This window comes from Octopus bimaculoides, chromosome 11, assembly GCF_046866305.1.
Source record: "Octopus bimaculoides isolate indiv1 chromosome 11, ASM4686630v1, whole genome shotgun sequence".
In the NCBI taxonomy this organism is placed as follows: Eukaryota; Metazoa; Mollusca; class Cephalopoda; order Octopoda; family Octopodidae; genus Octopus; species Octopus bimaculoides.
Window position 1 is genome coordinate 33,240,714 of NC_142938.1, and position 23,402 is coordinate 33,264,115.

The 23,402-nt window shown below is 37.7% G+C and overlaps 1 protein-coding gene across 3 annotated transcripts in view; it reads right to left on the reverse strand.

Moving 5' to 3' along the window:
* LOC106871767 (vacuolar protein sorting-associated protein 54) overlaps positions 1-23,402 on the reverse strand; it is a 484,461-nt gene that overhangs the window by 294,835 nt on the left and 166,224 nt on the right. For all 3 annotated transcript variants that reach the window (XM_089359786.1, XM_089359787.1, XM_089359788.1), the window contains 2 exons: positions 17,823-17,930; positions 6,605-6,663 (listed from right to left, as the gene is read on the reverse strand). In XM_089359786.1, the coding sequence (XP_089215912.1) occupies positions 6,605-6,663; positions 17,823-17,930 (167 nt within the window). The remainder of the gene's footprint in view (positions 1-6,604; positions 6,664-17,822; positions 17,931-23,402) is intronic.

A 23,402-nucleotide genomic window follows, 5' to 3' on the forward strand; every position in this document is an offset into this window, starting at 1 on the left:
GCAACGGCAACGCCCAAAATGGTGCATTTTATGTGTCACCCACACATGAGCCAGTCCAGGGGCACTGGCAATGATCTCGCTTGAAAATCCTACGACAGCCCCGCACAAGAGCCAGTTCAGGGGCACTGGCAACGATCTCACTCGAAAAATTTCATGTGTCACCCGCACAAGAGCCAGTCCAGAGGCACTGGCAACGATCTCGCTCGAAAAATTTCATGTGTCGCCTGCACAAGAGCCAGTCCAGGGGCACTGGCAATGATCTCGCTCGAAAATCCTACAACGGCTCCGCACAAGAGCCAGTCCAGGGGCATTGGCAACGATCTCGCTCGAAAAATTTCATGTGTCACCCGCACAAGAGCCAGTCCAGGAGCACTGACAACGATCTCGATCGAAAATCCCATGAAGGCCAGCCAGGCGGCACTGGCAATGGCCACGCCCAAAATGGTGCATTTCATGTGTCACCCGCACATGAGCCAATCCAGGGGCACTGGCAACGATCTCACTCGAAAATCCTACGACGGCCCCGCACAAGAGCCAGTCCACGGGCACTGGCAACGATCTTGCTCGAAAATCCCACGACGGCCAGTCAGGCGGTACTGGCGACGGCCATTCAGGCGGTACAGGCAACGGCCACGCTCAAAATGGTATATTTTATGTGCCACCCGCACTGGTACTGGCAACGATCTCGTCCAAAGGTCCATACACATGCTGTGGGCACAAGTGAGAGAAAGGCTACGCTGGGCACAGGTACCATCACAATTTCGATTTCGCTTGCCCCAATAAGTCTTCGCAAGCTGAGTTTGGTGTCCAATGAAGGAGACAACGTTGGCATGGGTGCCAGTCATCGAATTTAACTCGATTTCGATTTCACTTGCCTCAACAGGTCTTCGCAAGTGGAGTTTGGTGTCCAATGAAGGAAGGTACGCATAAGTGGACTGGCTGAGGCCATAGATTTGGGTCTCACTTGGCTTGCCGGGTCTTCTCACGCACAGCATATTTCCAAAGGTCTCGGTCAGAACTCATCGCTTCGGTGAGGCCCAATGTTCAAAGGTCGTGCCTCACCACCTCATCCCAGGTCTTCCTGGGCCTACCTCTTCCGCAGGTTCCCTCAACTGCTAAGGTGTGGCACTTTTTCACACAGCTATCCTCATTCATTCTTGCTACATGACCATACCAGCGCAATCGTCTCTCTTGCACACCACAACTGATGCTTCGTAAGTTCAACTTTTCTCTCAAGGTACTGATACTCTGTCTAGTATGCACACTGACATTACACATCCATCGAAACATATTGGCTTCATTCCTTGTGAGCCTACGCATGTCCTCAACAGTCACGGCCCATGTTTCACTGCCATGAAGCATGGCTGTTCGTACACATGCGTCATACAATCTGCCTTTTACTCTGAGAGAGAGACCCTTTGTCGCCAGCAGAGGTAAGAGCTCTCTGAACTTTGCCCAGGCTATTCTAATTCTAGCAGCTACGCTTTCAGCGCACCCACCCCCACTGCTAATTTGGTCACGACAGGCATCTTTCACTTTCCATCAACCAAATCCACTCTCAAGTCTTTGGTCAGCCTGAGGCTATAGTGGTAGACACTTACCTAAGGTGCCACGCAGTGGGACTGAACCTGGAACCATGTGGTTGATAAGCAAGCTACTTATCATATAAAACAATGATTATATATATATATATATATATATATATATATATACAACAAACCTAGTATAAAATTACAACAACTAAAACAAAACCAAAGTCAAATTATTATATATAATAAAGAGATAACACACAGCCACTCCTGCTCCTCATATTTACTATATATTGAACAAGGTATCTCCATCATAACTTACCAAGTCAACGGACCCATTTAGCTCATCATTTAATTCAACCTATCTATACCACCCATGTGTGTGTGCTATAACTGAGGTTCACAAATGGGGTGCCATTTTCATCCTCATGTGGATGGTCACATGTAGATAGAAATTTGATATTTTCCTAATCCCTCTATGTAGTCATTAGCAAATTTCCTTTTTGCCATTGGAGTATTTCACTTCTTTTTTTAAATTTTGCTTTTTCTTTTAAATCCCTTTTTTAGTTCCAACTATTTTAGCACACGTTCCACAGATTAAAATCCACCATAAGGTTGACCAAACTGAAAAACTGAGAAAAAAAATAACGTATAGCCCTGGTTATGACATGAAAGTAATAATTTCCACATTGTGCCCTATACCATGTTTGCATACACTACTGTCTCTTTGTCCAGTATAACAACTGGATCCAAACTTTTGTGGTTTTCCAGGAGCATACTATTGGAAACCTACCCAACTGTAATTAACAAACCATTCCTTTATTGACAGATAGGTTTCTCCCAGAATTTTAATATTTTACATGTGTTTTGGTGAATGTTGTATGTGTTTTTGCTTAAGATGAAAGGTCATATGTTAAATTAGGGATCAAAGTTTAGCTCTCCACACACTGGTGTACTGCTACATGTTTATTACATGTAAAGATTGGGATAGTTAAAAACAAAATCGTGTCCTCGTCATCATATTGGAAACATACTAGCCTCTGAAAGGTTCACCATTAATCCAGTAGTTTGTAATTCTGGATAGTTTTCTTGTACTAATAATAATGTTGGTAGCAAAAAATTTTTGGATTTCGTTCATGTATGTGGAAGGCCACAAACTATCTTTTGTTCCTCATTGTTTATGTTCTGCTGCATAATGATTCATTTCCACAATTATTACTTCAAACAAAGATGGGTGAAATATTGTGACTAGGTCCAGTATCTTCAGAAAAACCAATAAGAAAATCAGTTTCCAAATTCTTACTTCATTCAAGTACTAATTCATTTTCTTTATCATTATTTGGAGCTGTTGGAACTGATGGTTTCACTTTCAGAAATCAAAATATCTGATTCATAATCACATACCATGTAGTTTTATAGCATTATAGCATCATAATTTTGAAATATCTATAAAACCGTCAAAAGATTATTTATTTTTATGTTTTTTGATTTATTATTAGTGTTGCTTAATATGTTTTGCTAAAATTGCTGTTTCCTTTCAGATATCATCAGAAAAAGGTAATTAAAATTCATTAAAATGACAGATCAATTGGACTTACAAAGAGGTCAAATTGTTGGTGCTCGTATGGCAGGTGCTAGTGTAACGAAAACAGCCAAAATATTTGATGTATGAAGAAGTACTGCCTCGGAAGTAATGACAGCATTTGAGAAAGAGGGAAAAACCTCTGCGTCAAAACAAAACTCTGGAAGAAAACTACTGCAGATAAAGAAGGCTAGCTCATCAGATCAGAACATCGTGGAACACCAATGCTTGAATTCTGTTTATATATACAAAATTTTATATATATATATATATATATATATATATATATATATATATATCTGTAGTAACGCTGTGCGCATGCGTAGTCTCATGCATGCGTGCAATTCATCAACCAAGCTTTCTCGCTTCATTCTGTCTCTTTCTTGCTGGCCAGCGATTGAGCAAGGACGTGTTTAGCTGTCTCTCTCCATCTTTCGAACATATGCTAGACAGCTCGCTCACATCTACATACCAACGTCCCAACAACCATGCTCACACACACAGAAGAAGTCTCAACAAACAAGAGCTAAAGATGTATATATTCCACCTTGAATAAATGTTGTTAGTGTTGATAGTCTGGAGTTCAGCGTTCCGTTATAATTCTTAATATTATATAGGAAAGTCGGTATACATCTAATGATGTATAACCCACTTTCCTATAAAGTGGTGACCCCGACTAAGAAACAAACGCAGCATGGATTCTGGACTACCAACCTATAACTGGTGAACCCGACTAAAGAACAAATGCGGCCATGGAGACTGAATTACCAAGCAACGATGACCACCAACGCCACCGACATCTCCAACCATAGTCAACACGACTTACTATGTACACCAAACTAAACCACCGTGGCAAATCTCTCTCTTCGATTCTGTTAGGTGACTTAGGTTCATCACGATAATAAACAGACAAGAATTACAGCCTGCGGTACTTCCAATTGTGTACTCAAGAACTTGGTATAAAACTCTCACGTGTACTGACTTTCTATCTGCTGTAATATCTCACATACATATAGACGGCCTGTCTTTTATTATGTTCTTATATGTTGCATTCACACTCTCACATACACATACATCTTTTATGCCACACTAAACATCTCTTGTTATTCATTTCATACGGTTGTCTTTTCTATCGTCTCATTACTGGCTATTTATGTTATCGTAGTATAACATAATTATTTGTATATCATCTTTGATATATTATTTTGTGTTCGACCGTGTGACACGTTTAAATAAAAGGAGTCCTCTGTTTTTCCATTCGTCACCATTTCTCCTTTTTGAGTTCGCACGGTTGTTCTTTCATCTTGGGTTAAAAAAATTTTCTTCGAGGTTTTCGCTAATAGTCGTACAGAGTTTTGTCTGTCGACCGTCTGTAAAAGCGCACCTCTTCAAATACCATCATCACCGAGCAGCCTTTTCGCCACCAGCTTCGTTCAACCAAGATTACCACCGTCAACACCATTACCACCACACATACAGAACAGCTATATTACAGTTCCTGCGCCAACGTCTTCACCATCAATGTACTGTCTACCACAATGTCGTGCACCAACAACCCCACCACCAGGGACACATCAGATTAACACACTCGGTTTTATCTTCACTGTGGAGTGGAATTTATCCACTCACGCACAACAGTCAGAGCTAGCCGACTTGAATATTCCGTACCAGGTAACCGGTCACGACTAGCATCCGACGCTCAACTATAGCTCTGCCAACTGACCACGACTTCCTGAGTACAGACATTCTAAATCAACTTGTGTAACTCTTATACGAACTGAATTTTTGTCTCTACAGACACTTTAATATGTTCTGTGTTTTTTCTCACACACACACTTGTGCACTCATACATTTTCTTTCCTTTCAGTAAAAACAAACACTCAGACTTTCACATTCCGTGATTCCAGTTCCTGGACAGTAGTCATCACGATTTGTTTTCTCATTGTCTCATTTGTTTTTTTACTAGGTGGCATTTACTGCCCATATTGCATGTTTTTCTTTCATTCCTTCAATTTGTACATTGCATGCACGTATCACACGAGTGTACATTTCATTTCCTTCATTTTTCTTTGTGTGTGTTTGTGCTACATCTTGTGGGTGGTTTTCAGTGGCCATCCTGCCTCAGGCGTTCCAACAGAATTTTATTTTATATTATTGTGCGTTCCGCACTGGCAAGGGAGCCCTGTAGTAACGCTGTGCGCATGCGTAGTCTCACGCATGCGTGCAATTCAACAACCAAGCTTTCCCGCTTCATTCTGTCTCTTTCTTGCTGGCCAGCGATTGAGCAAGGACGTGTTTAGCTGTCTCTCTCCATCTTTCGAACTTACACTAGACAGCTCGCTCACATCTACATACCAACGTCCCAACAACCATGCTCACACACACAGAAGAAGTCTCAACAAACAAGAGCTAAAGATGTATATATTCCACCTTGAATAAATGTTGTTAGTGTTGATAGTCTGGAGTTCAGCGTTCTGTTAATTCTTAATTTTATATAGGAAAGTCAGGTATACATCTAAAGATGTATAACCCTCTTTCCTATATATCTATATCTATATATATATATATATATATATATATATGATGTATGGATGATGGATACAAGATAAAATTAGCTTGGTGTAGTCATGAATAATAAGTATGTTTTGTATATTTATTAAGATGTTGGATCGAAGTTTAGGGAATTGACCATCCACCAACCCACCTGAAACTGCCCCTGGCTCTATGATACAACCTTCCTATTTTAAAGTGATCTAAATTAAAACTTCCATAAAAAAAAGTACGTGTTAATTTATGTTCTGAACACCAACTAAATAATGACACAGTTATTTAACTAAATTCATCATTATTTTGAAAATTAATTGAGAAAAAGGTAATGTATTTCAACATAAATATTGTAAAGAAAAAACAAGGGGTAGGAAAAAAAGTAAAGGAGTTCAATAAAAAAAATTATTGTAAGTGTTTAAAAATATGTATAAAAAATAAAATAAATTATAAAATAATATACATGAATTCAATAGAAAACACTCAGCTGGAGATACAAGATTACACCATGAATAGAAGAAATACACATAATATTATATATATATATATATATATATTCAGAGAGAAATACTTAATGTGTCTGTGTGTATATATACATATGTATATACAATGTAGTGCAATACAGAGATTCTAGTTTGTCTCTGTGTGGTTGTGTAGTTATATGTATGTGTGTATTGATATATGCATGTTAGTATGCACACATGTATTTCTGTGAATGGTGTCATATTTACTCCTTCTCTTTCATGTTTTCATTGACTTTAAGCAAACAGCAGCCTCGGTGTCAAATATAGGTAGTGTCATATGCATCAAATTGACTGAAAACTTCTGCAAGCTTACTGACATATGTTGCACAATTTTTATAAACAAAAATGCTCATAACTACGAAGGTGCATCTGCTATTCATGAAGTGTTTGTTGTTCAATAGAAAATGAAATTCTTATCTACATACCAGCCTACATTTCCTTCAGTATCAATGTCATCTGCAGTGGCAACAGCTTCAATCACAGACTAGATAAAAAGAAACATGTTAAACAAATATCTTTTTAAAATAATCATCAATTCCAACATGGAAGAGTTTGTATTTTTTCTATTTAAAAACTGAAAAGAAAAAAAAAAAGTTACATTCACTTTTGATTTTTTTTTTGAAGTGTTTATGTCTTCATTACACAATCAGAACCATAGAGTTGTAGCTAGACATGAGGAGTTAAAGTTGGTAAAATATAATGAACCCAGCTCTAACTACATGCAAATATGATGTGCTAAAATTTCAAATTTTACAAGTATTTGACTATTTTCTGCACTGAAAATGATCAAATCTCTTATTTAAGGGCTTCTTAAGAAAGAAGTTTGTGTAAAAGCAATCCTCTTAAAAACAAGACATTAGTAAATTTTGGATTTGTATTTTCTAAGAAACACTTATCCTATAGTTAGTGCTTTGAAAATGAATTTTATCAGGATGAACTTTTCAATACTTTACAAAATAATATTTATTTCATTTAACAGAACCTCTTACATCACATTCACTCTAAATAAATGTAAACTGTAACAAGATATTAAAATTTGCAAGCTCACAGATATTCATTTGGCTGTTTTCTATAGTAAAAACAATTACATCAGATTTAAGGATTTCTATGAAGGAGGATCTAGTAGAAGGAATTCTGTTTCTTGGCACAATGAGTATAATGCATAGGGCTCAACTCTCAGCACCCTCTTGTTTATCATAATCCTCCAGGCTATAACAGGAATTTAAAACTGGTTACCCATGGGTGCTCCACTACACTAATGACCTTGTTCTTATAGCTGTAGGTACAGTCAGGAATCAAAGGGCTTTAGAGTTAATTTAGCAAAGGCCAAAGTACTAGTAAGCAGGAAAGCAAACAAATTGCTAATCTCTTCAGGGAAATGGCTCTGCTCAATATGTAAGAAAAATGTAGGTAGAAATTCTATACAATGTACCAAATACAAGCTATGGAAACATAAGAGGGGTAGTGGAACCACAACAAAGTCAAGAGAGAAAGTAGTCTTTGAGTGTATAAGCACTAAGAACACACAAGAAATAGACTTCCTCCAATATCTAGGAGGATCCTTGGAGATAGTGGAATGTTTCTGTTACCTAGGTGACCAAATTAACAGTGGCAGAGGGTACTCTGAAAGCATAGTTACTAGAATCAGACTTGGTTGGGTAAAATTCAGGGAACAATTACCTTTATTAGTAACAAAGGGCCTCTCCCTCAGAGTGAAAGATGAATTGTATGATGTTTATGTACAAACAGCTATACAACATGGTAGTGAAATGTGGACTGTAACTGTAGAGGATATGTGATGGTTTCAAAAAAGTGAAGCCAGTATGCTTTGCTGGATATGCAATATCAGTGTGTATATATGACAGAGTGTAAATTTACATAGGAAATATTGGGTATAGGTAGTATCACATGTAATGTGCAAGAGAGAAAACTGCATTTGTATGGTCATGTGATGCATATGGATGAGGACAAGGGAACCTGTGAAAGAGGATGACCCAGGAAGATAGACAAAGTGGTGAAAAATGATCTAAAGAAGATGAGCCTCACAGAGCAGATGATAAAGGACCAAGGCAACAGGTAATTTGCTATATTTGAAAAACCAAATTGCCTATCTTCCACATCTCTTGAACTTACCCACCAGCTCAATGCAATCCTTCTTCACACTTCACTTAAATGCATCTCCCTGTAACTTCACTGTACCCCACCATTACATCTTTATATTTCTCTCTCTTCTCTTGCCTACTGAAATAACCATGTATCTCCTTTCCTGCAAGACACCTATTTCTGTCTCTCTATTCATACTCTAACATCTCATCACTTGGCAAAAAGCCAACTTCCACAAAACTTCTGCCACCCCTCAGTTGAGGAGTTTTGCCATGTAAAAAGCATCTAGTACACTCTGTGAAGTGGTTAGCATTAGGAAGGGCATCCAGTTATAGAAACCATGCCAAAACAGATAGTAGCGCTTGACACAGTCTTCTGACTTGCATGCTCTTGTCAAACTAACACGTACCAACACGGAAAATGAATGGAGGAGGAGAATTTAATAGAATCTCTTTGGTAAAAGAAATAGTACTTGAATACCAAAGGTAGAGTAATACACTATTCGTTAAAACTGAACAAGTTTTCATAAACTGTTACTCAAGAGTTTTATGTGACTGTTCATCATACAGTTGTGATAATACTAAAAAAATAAATTATGTGAGACTATATAATATAATGATATAATATAACATAGTCTTACAGTTCAATGAATGAGCACAATCTGATTGGGTAACTGATTTTTAAAAAATATAATGGCATAAGGTTGGCTTAGGTGGAAGAATAAAATGGAAGTGCAAAAGGCAGTGCAAGAATACATAATAATAATACAGTCTTACAGTTCAACGTGCACTTCTGTTACATTCCTTTTAAATATTTGTAATTCCCATATCTGGATAGAGTCTATTTTATTTTTTCTTGCTTTTACATAATGTTTTATCAATTTGACTATTGTTGATATTTTATTTAGTATTATTACAACTGTCGGACAAATGGTTACATAAAACTGAGTAACAGTTGTGAAAATTTTTTCAGCTTTAATAAATGCTATTCCCTAGATACTATTTCCCTAGATATTAAATTGACTGTTTTTTACACTAAATAATCAAACCAGATTTAAAGATTTCAATGAAATTGTTATCTAGTAGAAACAATTATGTTTTTAAGAATAAGATGTGTTTAACAACTATTTATTTAACTGTGTCAACTGGTCTTATGGCAGTCAGTTGAAGGAAGAATCAACAGGGGAAGAAAACATCTAACCTGTGTGGACAACTTGTTTCAGAAGAGTGAAATGGCAAACATTGACAAACTAAGAACAGACATGGGAAACTGCAATAGATGGTGTGCTTGCATGAAATTATTGAAGCATCTGGGAGGAAAGCCAAACTAAACTACTTAAATGAATGGAATAGTCATTTTGTTAGAAAGAGTCATCTTTATTATGCTGTATCATCATCATCATCATCATCATTTAACATCAGCCTTCCAAGCTGGCATGGGTTGGATGGTTTGATAGGATCTGGCCAGGTAGAAGACTACACTAGACTACTGTGTCTGTTTTAGTATGAACCGAGTGCTTTTTATGTGGCACCAGCACAGGCGAGGTCAGTTTTGGCATGACTTTTACAACTGGATACCCTTCCAAAATGCTAACCACTTCACAGTGTGGACTGGATGCTTTTTACATGGCACCAGTACTGGAAGGGTCACTAAGTAACTTGCAAAACAAAGATCCTTTGAGATGGGTGGGGGCATTGGAAGAGGTGATTTTGTGTCAGATGATGAAAGATGAGAGTGTGATAGAGAGACAGAGACGCAGAAACAGGTGTCTTGCTATAGAGGAGGTACATGGTTACCTGGCCAGAGAGAGGGGAGATGAAGAGAGAAAGAGAAAGAAGAAGAGAGATATATAGAGAGAAAGAGAAACAGGGTGAGGGGGAGTGAGAGAGAGATAGAGAGAGAGTGGAAGATGAAACAAGAAAGAGGACAGAAACAGGTGAGCTAATGTAAAGGAGATACTTGGTTACCTAGCCAGGGGGGGGGGACAGCGAGAGGAGAGAGAGAGAGAGTGGGAGACAGCAAAAGTGCAAGAGAGAGCAGGAGAGAGATGGAAGAAAACTCAAATATTACGACTAGAGAACTTGCAGAAGAGTTGGAAGTTTCTAAAAGTATGGCTCATGAACACCTAGTGAAGCTAGGATACATTTCTCACTTTAATGTATCAGTCCCTCACAAACTTTCAGAAAAGAATTGCTTGGACTGATATTCCATTTGTGATATGCTTTTGAAATGGAATGAAAGCATACCTTTTTTGAAACAACTTGTGACTGGAGATGAAAAATGGATTGTGCATGAAAACAAAGTGTGCAAAAGATCCTTGAATTTGCGTAAGGATCCCCCAAAACAGTAACCAAAGACGAATATCCACATCACAAAAGCTATGCTTTGTGTTTGGTGGGATCATAAAGGCATTATTTATTATGAGCTTCTCCCACAAAACCAGACAATTTTGATGTGTACTGTCATCAGCTGGCTAATTTGAACCAAAAAATCAAAAGAATTGAGGCTGGAGATTGCCAACAGGAAAGGGTTAGTGTTCCAACAACATGTAGCAAGTCATAAAAGGCGGCAATATGATGTAATGGTCGTTTGCCTGAGCAAGCATAATTGTTGGTAATCCCATTGGTTAAAATTACTGCCCATATACAAATTCTAAACTTTCTTCAAAGAAATGTTTCACGAAATACGGTTCTTAGAATTCAGATATGAGCAGTTATAAAAACCCTGATTTTTGGGAAATTACTCAATGTTCGTAGGATTGTTACTAAACTCCACGACATTCACGATAGTGTTTGTTGGATGTTACTAAACTCCACGACACTCACTCATCGAGATATTGACTATTTTTTATGCCATGTCTATGATAAAAATCCAACAAGACTTATTTGAATTGTTGTGAACTCTAGTAGTTAGTATGAAGGATTAGCTAGTGTGAATTTTAAGTCGTAATTCTCTGACAAAATGACTTTACTTTCCAATTGTACTATAAATGCTAAATGTACACAAATAAAATAATGTAGTAATTATTTCCTCTTTCTTCATGTTCTTTTGTTAATGAAATTTATTTCTGCAATTATGAAACTGTGATTTTCTTATAGCTTAAAAGAACACTATATTGGTCAGATTTATCAACCCCACCCATATATTTGTTATAACAAATATTCACTAGGGGTGAACACCAGCGCCAACACCGGGTTGTTCATTAGAAGACAGAAATAAAATCTATCTTTTGTCTTTGAAAGCAGTAGCTAACAAATTCTCTTTTTGCATTTGTAAAATGTCCCCTCTTTTTCTAATTTTGTTTTCATTTCACAGGGTAAACCTTTATGGTTTCCTGTAACAGTACTGCACGTGTAAGTACTTACACGGGCAAGATTTTCTGCCAAAGCCACTGAAGAAAAAAAAAATGGTCAAAATAGAGGCATCAGTGCTGAGGGTGAAATGGTTCAGTAAGAGACTATACTACACCATGTCCTAATCCATATGGTCTGTTTCCATTATATTTTTTACCTGTGTAAACATCAAAGTTTACACAATATCCTGTCTCTGATTCACAAACTTCTCATACCTTGATCCCCCATTTAGTAGGTTTGGCAGGCATGTACTGCTGAAAATGTACTCTGCTCTTATAGCCTATCATGGCATCATCTACACTGAGATTTTTCCCAGGTAGATACACAGTTTTATAATCATTAACAAGTAAATAAGTACATGCTTACAGGATGTACTTTGTACAGGGGATCATAGTTTGGGTCGTTTTTGCTGGAGGCATTAACAGAATCAGTTAAATGTAAATACTGAGATATTTTCGAATACCTCGTCTTTGAGATTATACTTGAGATATATGCATCACAATACCTTATATCAGTAGTTCCACAGTTGAGGAAACTGTTTAACACCAAACATAATATTAATTGTGAAAAAACGCCCTCATTTCTGCAGTATAAGTTAGTTGCCATAGTGGATCGTTTCTTCCACGAACAGAAATTAAACGTTGCACATATTTGTTTGTTTCCTCTGCAACATTTTCAAAAAAACTTTCTGGTAAAAATAAAAATAGATAGTCCAATGGTTGAGCATCAAGGGGTAAATTGTGGTGTGGACCAGTGTTTTCTGTGAAATCAGGAGTAGTAATTGGTGTTGTAATCTTTGACCATGTTTATGATATCATTTTCATCACTTTTGTTCTCAAAATCTTCCTCGTCACTAATATAGATATCAGATTCATCTGAAGACAAAATACTCTTGCTTTCATTTATATTTTCTATATCGTCAAGAGTAAAACTTTTAAAGTCAGAATCGCTACTTGCTGATGCCATTTCTTTAAAAACTAAGGTACAAATTTCTCTTCAAACATTGAAAAAACCATGTGGCCTAAACAATTTCAGAGTATACTTGAATATAGGCAGGAAAGGCTTCATCTCGCATTATCTCAAAGCTACGAGAATTCAATAACATGATTTGTTCATTTTTTTCTTAGCGATTTCGTAGAGCAGTCGGATACAGCTGGCTTGAACAAATAAAGGAGAATTAATTTTGGCCATTTATGGCTGGTTTGAACATTAAAGGGTTAAATTGCCTGATAGATGGGCAAATGCCATTAATAATAATGGAAATTATTTCATTAAATAAAATTTATTGAAAGCTCAATTATTTATATTTCTTTTTGCATATTTAAAATAAATGCTCAGAACTTTTTGGACAAACTAATATTTATATATCTTATATATAAAACAGACCTGTGTGTGTGTGTGTGTGTGTGTTCGCTTTTCCCGTGAAAACGGCTACACAAATTGGTTCCATACTTGGGACGCATGAATAATTTGACCTGGGAATGATGATACCAAAGTAATATATACATAGTCCATTGCTGGTCTAGATTTATTTTTTTATTAAAAAAAATAATATTGTTTTATATAAGATTAACTTCTTTAAAAAAGGTTTCTCAATGTCAACTTCCAGTACTGATGCAGCAACTGCGGCTAGCTACACACACACACGTATGTATACAATACATTGTTGCTGAATATTTACATTTTAGGCTTAACTACAGATGTATACCCATCTGATTTTGTTGCCTCATAACTTCCAGAAAAATGGATACTTTTTAACAAAACTTTCAACAAATAATTGTTTAGATCCTGTAGACTGAGTGTATTTGTGAGGAAAATTTCTTCTGATAGGTTAGGGAGGAGTTTTGAAAAATTCACATGACCCAACATTTTCACCCCCCATAACTTTCAAGGAAATGGGTATTTTTTAATGAAGTTTTATATAAATAGCTTTCAAACAGTGTAGATTATGATTACAAAGAAATTTGTAGGCAAAAGTTTTGGGAAGTGGGGGGTGGGGGGCAGGAGTTACTGGAAAATGGAGTTTTGGATCAGACAGCCCACATAAGTTGGAATTTCTCCATTTTGACGGGGATTTTTTCCAATTGTTTTCTCAGTACAGTCTTCAGAATGATGGGAGGCATCTTTTCATTATAAAAAGAAAAAACTTTTGAAAATTTATGATTTTTTCACCCTATCACCACCCCAGCCTGGAATGATTTTGGCCTTTTTTTTTTTTTTTGCACTACACACTTAAAACTTGTGAGAGAAACATTTTTGGTTAGAAAAAAAGTTGTTAATAACTTCAGAAGAAAATGTGTCATTTAAGGGTGATCTGGCTGTTGTTTCTAGCACGTCCCAAGACCTCCCTCCTTGTTTCTTTCTCACTCTCACATCTATTGATGTTTTTCAATATTTTTCTCCCCATAAACACATTTTATAGAATGATGATACCAAAGTAATACATACATAGTCCTTTGCTGGGATATAAGCAAAGAAAACAAAAATGTTAATTTAAATTTTTACGTGCACCCCAACTGAGCAAGGCCATGTGTATGTGTGTGTGTAAAAAACACATTTTCTAACAGAAAGTTATGCTATTAAAATAAATCATTTTTTACATGACAAATCCCAGCAATAATCTTCTCAGGCTCTCCAATATTTTATTATTATTTAAAAAGCAATTGGGGGCAGGAGTGGGGCTAAATAAAAATCATAAATTTTCGAATTCTTTTTTTATAGCATAAATGTGTTAATGGGGAAAAATATTGAAAAACATCAATATCTACTCAAGTGAGAAAAAACTAAAGAGTGGTCTTACAATGTGCTAGAAACAACAGCCAAATCTCCTTTAAATCACACTTTTTCCTCTGCAAAGATTAAATTCTTTTTTTTTTTTTTTTCATGAAAAGATACCTCCCATCATTCTGAAGACAGTGCTGAAAAAGAAATTGGAAAAAATCCCTGTCAAAACGGAGAAATTCCAACTTATGTGGCCGTCTGATCCAAAACTCCATTTTCCAGAACCACTGATTTGAAAGGTATTTGTATAAAATTTCATTAAAAAATACCCATTTTCCTGAAAGTTATGAGGTGTGGGGGATGTCAAGTCATGTGAATTTTCCAAAACTCCTCTCCCCAAACCCTCAGAAAAATTTTTTCCAACAAATCTTTACATATACTTATCTACAGGATCTAAGAGATTATTTGTTGAAAGTTTTGTTGACAAGCATCTATTTTTCTGGAAGTTATGAAGCAACAAAGTCAGATAGATATACATCTGTAGTTATGCCACATTTTAACTGCTTCTATTTCATTTCAGTTGCATTGTTTGTTTGGTTCCTGGGGAAAAACATGAATGTCAGTTTTCTATAAATTTTTAGCTTAAAATTCTTATTCTTCACATTCCTCATAGAAACATTTTGCCTTTCTTCTAAGGATTTCTGTTACTATCTATTTTCTATTTAAATCTATATCTATTTATCACTCTGACTATATCTATCTATCTAGCAATATCTATCTATTTAACTATGTGTATGTTCGCTTTTCATGAGAAGATAGCTGCACAAATTAGTACCATAATCGGGGTGCAGTAATAATTTGAGCTGAGACACAATAATATGGTTTTGCTTTATATGTATGATTCACTTCTTTACTAAATATACTTTCTCTCACTCCTCTTCTTTCTTCACTCTCTCACTCCTCTTCCTTATTCACTCTCTCTCTCACTCCCCTCTCTTTCTTATTCTATCAATCACACAACTTGTTTTGATTCTACAAACATCTATTTTTAGTATTTGGGAGGCGCGTTCCCTATCTAACTTCTCACTGGACTTCCTCACTTTCTATCGCTTACTTTTTCTATGACCCAGCAGTTAATTATGCAGATGACACTAAAGTTTTGATTGGTGCAATGACAAATGAATGCATACACTGTAAAACAAGGAAGTGGCCTGAAGAGACACTTGGGCTGTGCTGCTGTGGTGGAAAGGTTAAACTCCCTGCAATGCCCCAACCTCCAGAGCCATTGAAGAAACTGTTGTCATCAACTGACCAAGATTCTAAGCACTTCCAAAACAAAATTCGACAATACAACACTGTGCTACAGATCACATCATTGAAGCCACAAGAGAAATAACTGAGCCAGGATTCATGCAAACTTTCAAGATCCAAGGGCAGATTTATCATCGGATTGGCTTTCTACTACCTCTGTCAAATGAGTCACCAAAATTTCTACAAATATATTTTATGGGTGATTCTCAACAAGAAGGGCAAGAAAGGTGCAAGAACATTTCTGGCATCAGGATGAGCATTGAGATGTCTCTGCAAAAGATGCTGCACAACAACAAGCTTCACAGCTGCACTTGAAACAATTCCAGCTAACTCCAGGAAATACAAGGTAGTTAGCAGGTCAGACAAGAAACCAGCTGGTCAACATGGAGGGAGGTTTAATGGGCCAACAGCAAATAAAATAGTTGTGTTTCTGATTGAGCAAGACCATGACAGGCATGACATTGTCCTCCATCTCAGAGTTGGAGGACAATGATGGGGATTTCAGAAACACACAGGTCCTATAATGCACTACAGTATCCATTGCCGTTCTGTTATGTACAAGATGATTACATCAACATTGTACAGACAAACTCCTCAAAGAGAGTTTCATCCAATGACTTCCATGGATTCCACATCATGGTGAGAAGTGAAAATTCTAACTACATTCTACATTGTAGGGATCTGTTCAACACAGTATGTCTAACATATCACTGAGATTGCCATCTCACCCTTAAGATTAATAGAGGACAAGGTTTGATCACTGGGTGGAAACAAGCTTGAACTCTATGGTCTTCCAGTCCTGTCAGAGATGTTCATCACAGGTTAGCACAAGAGCTAATCAGGGAAAATCATACAACACAGAAAGTTTGCAAGCAGTTGTCAATAAGAAGGAACTACTTCTGGTACAGGATCAAAAGGTATACTGGCAAGTTCTGACATTTGTGGACAATGACACTGGTCGGGTCTTCTTAGATGCTCCTGGAGGCAAAGGAAAGACATTATTGATCAACCTGCTCCTTGCCAATATGAGACAGAAGAAGATTGCTCCGGCTGTTGCATCCTCTGGAATCTACATTTTCAGTGATAAACATGGCAAGACAAAAAACAGAGTATATGAAGAAGCACTTACATGAATAATATGTGCATGTAATGTACAGAAGTGTAAAATCATTGAGTGTTAAAAGGAAGTATTACTTTCAGAGAAATACACTAATCTCACACTACAAGCAAAGAATTAAGGCTATGAGTTTATACTCCGAGTGAAACTGGATCCTTTTGGTTATATATATATATATATCATCATCATAATCATCATCATTTAACATCTGCCTTCTATGCTAGCATGGGTGGGTCGGTTTCACAAGAGATGACCAGGCAGAAGCCTGCACCAGACTCTAGTAACTGTTCTGGCAGGATTTTTACAGCTGGATGCCCTTCCTAATACCAACCACTCAGCAGAGTGAACTTAGTGCTTTTTTACATGGCACATGCACAGGTAAGGTCAGTTTTGGCAAGATTTTTACAGCTGGATGCCATTGAACATCAACCACTTTACAGTGTAAACTGGGTGCTTTGAAGTGGCACCTGCACTGACAGGGTCACCAAGTACTTGCAAGACAAAAAGAAAAAAAAATGTTCTAGAGGAGAGGGGACATTGGAGGAGGTGATCTTGTGTTGAATGATGAAAGATTATAGTGAGACAGAGAGACAGAAACAGGTGTCTTGCTGTAGAAGTACAAAGTTACCCAACCAGAGAGAGAGAGAGAGAGAGAGAGAGAGAGAGAGGGGGAGGGAGAGATCAGGAATGAAGAAACAGGAACGCTACTGCAAAGGAAGTACATGGTTACCCAACCTGAAGAAAGTGCAGGTGAAGGAAAGAGAGAGTGAGAGACACCAAGATAGAGATGGTGGCAAAATGCCAGGCATACTCACAAGGGCCAGGGATCAGAATAAAAATGGGATCGTTGAGTAAAGGAAGAGAGAGATATAGATGGTGGCAAGTGCCAGGGCATACCCTTGAGGTTCAAAACGCTATAATATATATATATATATATATATATATATATATATATATATATATATATATACATATATAAAATGCTTTATTCTTGAAAAGAAATGGTTGGTTTCAAGGTAGACACCAATGAAAACTCACCTGCTTAATTGTAGCCTTTAGAGCTTTAAATGACTCTTCTCGAATAACATCAACAAAATCAAAATTATGTTCACGTAACATCCCTAGTACAATAGCAGCTAATTTTACCTGGCAGAAGAAAAAACATAGATATGGTTAGTTAGATGATATAACTTTCAGCTTCTTCCTCATGAGTACACACACATACATACAGACATACATATATTAACAATATGTATATAATACTTAAAGTATATATACTGCTGAAAGCCTTCTGAATTGCAGTATTTTTTAACACTATAGGTGGAGAATACTCTCTCAAAGTGCCAGGTGTTACCTACCGGCAAATTCATGAAGCATATATGTTCAGTACATGTGTTTGATAATGTGTGTGTACACACATACACACACATGTCCTCAACATTTACTCACTATTCCCCACAACGTCTTGCTGTTGAGACCACAAAAAATGAATAAGTTATCATTAAAGGTGTGAAGATGTAAAGATTTTTTGGATGATAACTGACAAGGAATGAGCAATATGTGTCCTGAGTGTGAATTTAACTTTGTTTCCATTTAATTTTTGGAAATTTGATATATATAAATAGGAACAAACAGGAAACACACTTAAGATATGGATGTGCTCATTAGTTATTGTCCAAATAATCCTTACAATTTCATGCCTTTAAGGATAATATTGATCATTTTTGGTGGTGTCAACAGTTAAAAATTGCTGGGAATAGTGAATGAATGTTCAAGACAGTGACAAAAACAAACAACAAAGGTAGTGGTACTGATATGATTAACAAACAACAAAGGTAGTGGTCCTGATATGATAACACAAACAAAATAAAATATACAGTATACAAACAAAATACAGGCCGTACGGCTCTGAAATAAACATAGGATAAGATGTGAGTATGAGTAATGCAAGGAAAATGTCCTAAAGGACTGGAAACAAAGTAAAGATGGCAAGATAGAACAAAAGGTGAAAAAAGCAAATGGTGAAGAAGCAATCCATCCATTGGAAGTAGAGCGCAGGGAAAAGCTTGAGCAAATAAGTCAGCAGCTAAGCAAAGAAAGGAAGAGGACAGATACAGGAAAATGGTCATCCAAAAAATCTTTACAATTTCATGCCTTTAATGATAATATTATTTGTGCATATATATGTGTGTGTGTGCGTGCATATATATATATATATATATCATAAATATAAGGGATTAGCAATTGAGTTGCTTCTCCAACATACTGAAAATTCAGAAACAGCAGTCAAAGAACTACTGATTCTAAACTACAAATTTTTCTCTAAAACGGATGGCGATATTTATGGCACACATAGAACAAAAAACCGGAGGGAAAAGCACAAACAAAACAAGCCTTTAATTAATTGGGTACGAATCGTTTCATGGTTAAGCGAACGAAAACTTCACTATTCCAATCTTCAGCCCAAATATTCTGATAAATTTGAAAGTGTCTCTAAAAAAAATTCACGGTAATCCTTGGCCATGCGACACCAAAAATCAACGATAATTGTAGTTTAGAATCAGTAGTTCTTTGACTGCTGTTTCTGAATTTTCAGTATGTTGGAGAAGCAACTCAATTGCTAATCCCTTATATTTATGATGATAAATGGTCTTACCGATAAAGGTTTATTTCATACTGAACTACTTGGCAAAATTGTTAATTGTTAATTCTATTATTAATTGACGATTCCCTGCCCTCATTTCTTGTATATTTTATATTTGATATCTCTAAGTTAGATAGTTAAACCGTAATCCCTCCACACAGAACTTTTTTTCATACGGGACTATTTGTGGCGCACATGGAATGGATTTCTTTGGGGTGGGATGCCTGAACTCGCTAGCCGATGAATTCGTAAGTGCCTTTCTTATCGTTGATTTTTGGTGTCGCATGGCTTTCTCAAGTGAAATTATTCACTGATATCGAAAAAGTGAAAACAAGCAATGTTAAATCTCTGAACGAGGTATTAACAGTAACTGCACGATAAAGTGAAGTATATTTGCCACTTAAATGTGGCTGACCCCGAGGGGTGGATGTTACTGTTGCTTTTAGCCCCAGGAGGACATCTCCTCCAAAGTTACATATATCTGCCAAGGGATGTCTTTTGCATCGAAGGTCGACGATTGTCGTACGCTGAAGAAGGCAAATAACCCTGAAACTCGGGTACGTACGTATCGTAGATCAAGATGGGAAAGATAACTTCCCTTGGCAAATACAGACAGGGCACAGATGTGTGTCGATAGCCAGCTGGAGGAGATGTCCTCCTGGGGCTAAAAGCAACAGTAACATCCACCCCTCGGGGTCAGCCACATTTAAGTGGCAAATATACTTCACTTTATTGTGCAGTTACTGTTAATATCTCGTTCAGAGATTTAACATTGCTTATATATATATATATATATATATATATATATATATAACAGAATTCAATAAAGGGAGACAGATTCAGGTGTCAAGTTATTCCTGGTCAAAACCAACATATATTCAAGCTGGGAACATAACTATATATATACATATATATTTATTATACCATATATATTTCTTCATACAAACCCATTTGAAATCAAGGTTGGATGACAGTGTGCATATACAGATGAAAATGGGATTATTGTATGAAGAAATGTATAAGGTATAATTTTTGGAACTTTGATATATATATGTATAGGAACAAATGGAAAACAAGAACAAACAGAAAACACAATATATTGAGCCCTTCTGTGTTGTTCTGTGAAAGGGTTATTACCTTTAAATATTCTATAGGCTACCTTTGACGTTATATCCACTAACATTTTTTTTTTTAAACAAACTTAATAGCTTTCAGTTAATCACTATACATATCAATCATTTTCTGTCAAAGTGTTTTATTGATGAGTCTCATTTCTTCATTTCCATGAAGAGAAGATTACATTTTTATACACCATTTTATTCCTTCCGAATAATACCAGTGATATCTCTGTAACATGTGTCGGAAATAAAAGAGTTTGAATAACACCTACGTTTAACACCGAAAGTCACTGAGAGGGTCATAGCCCAACTAATTAGGGAGCGAGTCAATTTAAATGAGATGCAGTTTGGGTTCATGCCAGGGAAAAGCACCACTGATGCTTTATTTCTGGTAAAACAGCTGCAGGAGAAATACCTAGCCAAGGATAAACCTCTGTACCTGGCTTTCGTTGACATAGAGAAAGCTTTTGACAGGGTCCCCCGATCCCTTATCTGGTGGTCAATGAGGAAACTAGGGATAGAAGAATGGTTAGTGAGAGCTGTGCAAGCCATATGCAGAGACGCTGTCAGTAAGGTGAGGGTTAGCAATGAGTACAGAGAAGAATTCCGAGTAGAGGTAGGGGTCAACCAAGGTTCTGCCCTCATCCCCCTCCTATTTATCATAGTCCTCCAGGCGATAACAGAGGAATTCAAAATAGGATTCCCCTGGGAGCTCCTCTATACTGATGACCTTGCACTAATTGCTGAGTCACTATCAGAACTAGAGGATAAGTTTCAGGTGTGGAAGCAAGGACTAGAATCGAAGGGCCTTAGAATCAACCTAGCTAAAACTAAAGTCCTAATAAGTATGAAGAGAGACAAACCACAAACCCCTTCAGGTGCAGCAATATCAAAGGCAGGTTAACTAGGTAGTTAGTTTTTGTATGTGGCAGATGTTCAGGTGCAATAAATGCTGAAAATGTGCAGAAAATAACTTCTGTCACATTCCAGTGAGAAAAACTAGACGTAGTTGATAGCTTCCACTATCTGGGTGACCAAGTTAGTAGATGGGGAGGGTTCGCTGAAAGGGTAGCTGCTAGAATAAGAATAACCTGGGCAAAGTTCAGAGAGCTCTTACCTCTGCTGGCGACAAAGGGACTCTCACTCAGAGTAAAAGGCAGACTGTATGACGCATGTGTACAAATAGCCATGCTACATGGCAGTGAAACATGGGCCGTGACTGCTGAGGACATGCGTAAGCTCGCAAGGAATGAAGCCAGTATGCTTCGATGGATGAGTAATGTCAGTGTGCATACCAGACAGAGTGTAAGTACCTTGAAAGAAAAGTTGAACCTAAGAAGCATCAGTTGTGGTGTGCAAGAGAGACGATTGTGCTGGTATGGACATGTGGCGAGAATGGATGAGGATAGCTGTGTGAAAAAGTGCCACACCCTAGCGGTTGAGGGAACCCGTACAAGAGGCAGGCCCTGGGATGAGATGGTGAAGCACGACCTCTGAACATTAGGCCTCACCGAGGCAATGACTTGTGACCGAGACATTGGAAATATGCTGTGCGTGAGAAGACCCAGCAAGCCCAGGGAGACCAAAATCCAAGGCCTCTGCCAGGGATGTAGCCAGTCCACTTACGTGTAACATTCCTTCATTGGACACTAAACTCCGCTTGTGAAGACCTGTTGAGGCAAGTGAAATCGAAATCGAACTAAATTTGTAGACTGGCACTTATGCTAACGTCTCTTTCACTGAACACTAAACTCGGCTTGCAAAGACCTGTTGGGGCATGCAAAAGCGAAATCGTGATAGCACCTGTACCAGTGGAGCACTAAGAGCACCGTCTGAGCGTGATCGTTGCCAGAGCAGCTGTCTGAGTTCCGTGCCGGTGGCACATAAATAGCACCATTTGAGCGTGATTGTTACCAATGTCGCCTTCCTGGCACGTGAAAAGACATTCGAGCGACATTCGAAAGACATTCGATCGTTGCCAGTGCCGCTGGACTGTCTCCCTCACACTAAGGTAAAGCCTGAAATATAAAGGGGTCCGCAAGTCAAAAGTTTGAAGATTCCTGATCTAGGTGACCAAGTTAGTAGTGGGGGAGGGTTCGCTGAAAGGGTAGCTGCTAGAATAAGAATAGCCTGGGCAAAGTTCAGAGAGCTCTTACCTCTGCTGGTGACAAAGGGCCTCTCGCTCAGAATAAAAGGCAGACTGTATGATGCATGTGTACAAACAGCCATGCTACATGGCAGTGAAACATGGGCTGTGACTGCTGAGGACATGCGTAAGCTTGCAAGGAATGAAGCCAGTATGCTCCGATGGATGTGTTATGTCAGTATGCATACTTGACAGAGTGTAAGTACCTTGAGAGAAAAGTTGGACCTAAGAAGCATCAGTTGTGGTGTGCAAGAGAGACGATTGCACTGGTATGGTCATGTAGCGAGAATGGATGAGGATAGCTGTGTGAAAAAGTGCCACAACCTGTGGAAGAGGTAGATCCAGGAAGACCGGGATGAGGTGGTGAAGCATGACCTTCAAACATCAGGCCTCACCGAGGCAATGACTTGTGACCGAGACCTTTGGAAATATGCTGTGCGTGAGAAGACCCGGCAAGCCAAGTGAGACCATAATCCGAGGCCTCTGTGTACCTTCCTTCATTGGACACTAAACTCCACTTGTGAAGACCTGTTGAGGTAAGTGAAATCGAAATCGAACCAAATTCGATGACTGGCACCGATGCCAACCTCTTCTTTATCGGACACTAAACTTAGCTTATGAAGACCTGTTGGGGGCAAGTGAAATCGAAATCGTGATCGCACCTGTACCAGTGGAGCGCTAAGAGTACTGTCCAAGCGTGATCATTGCCA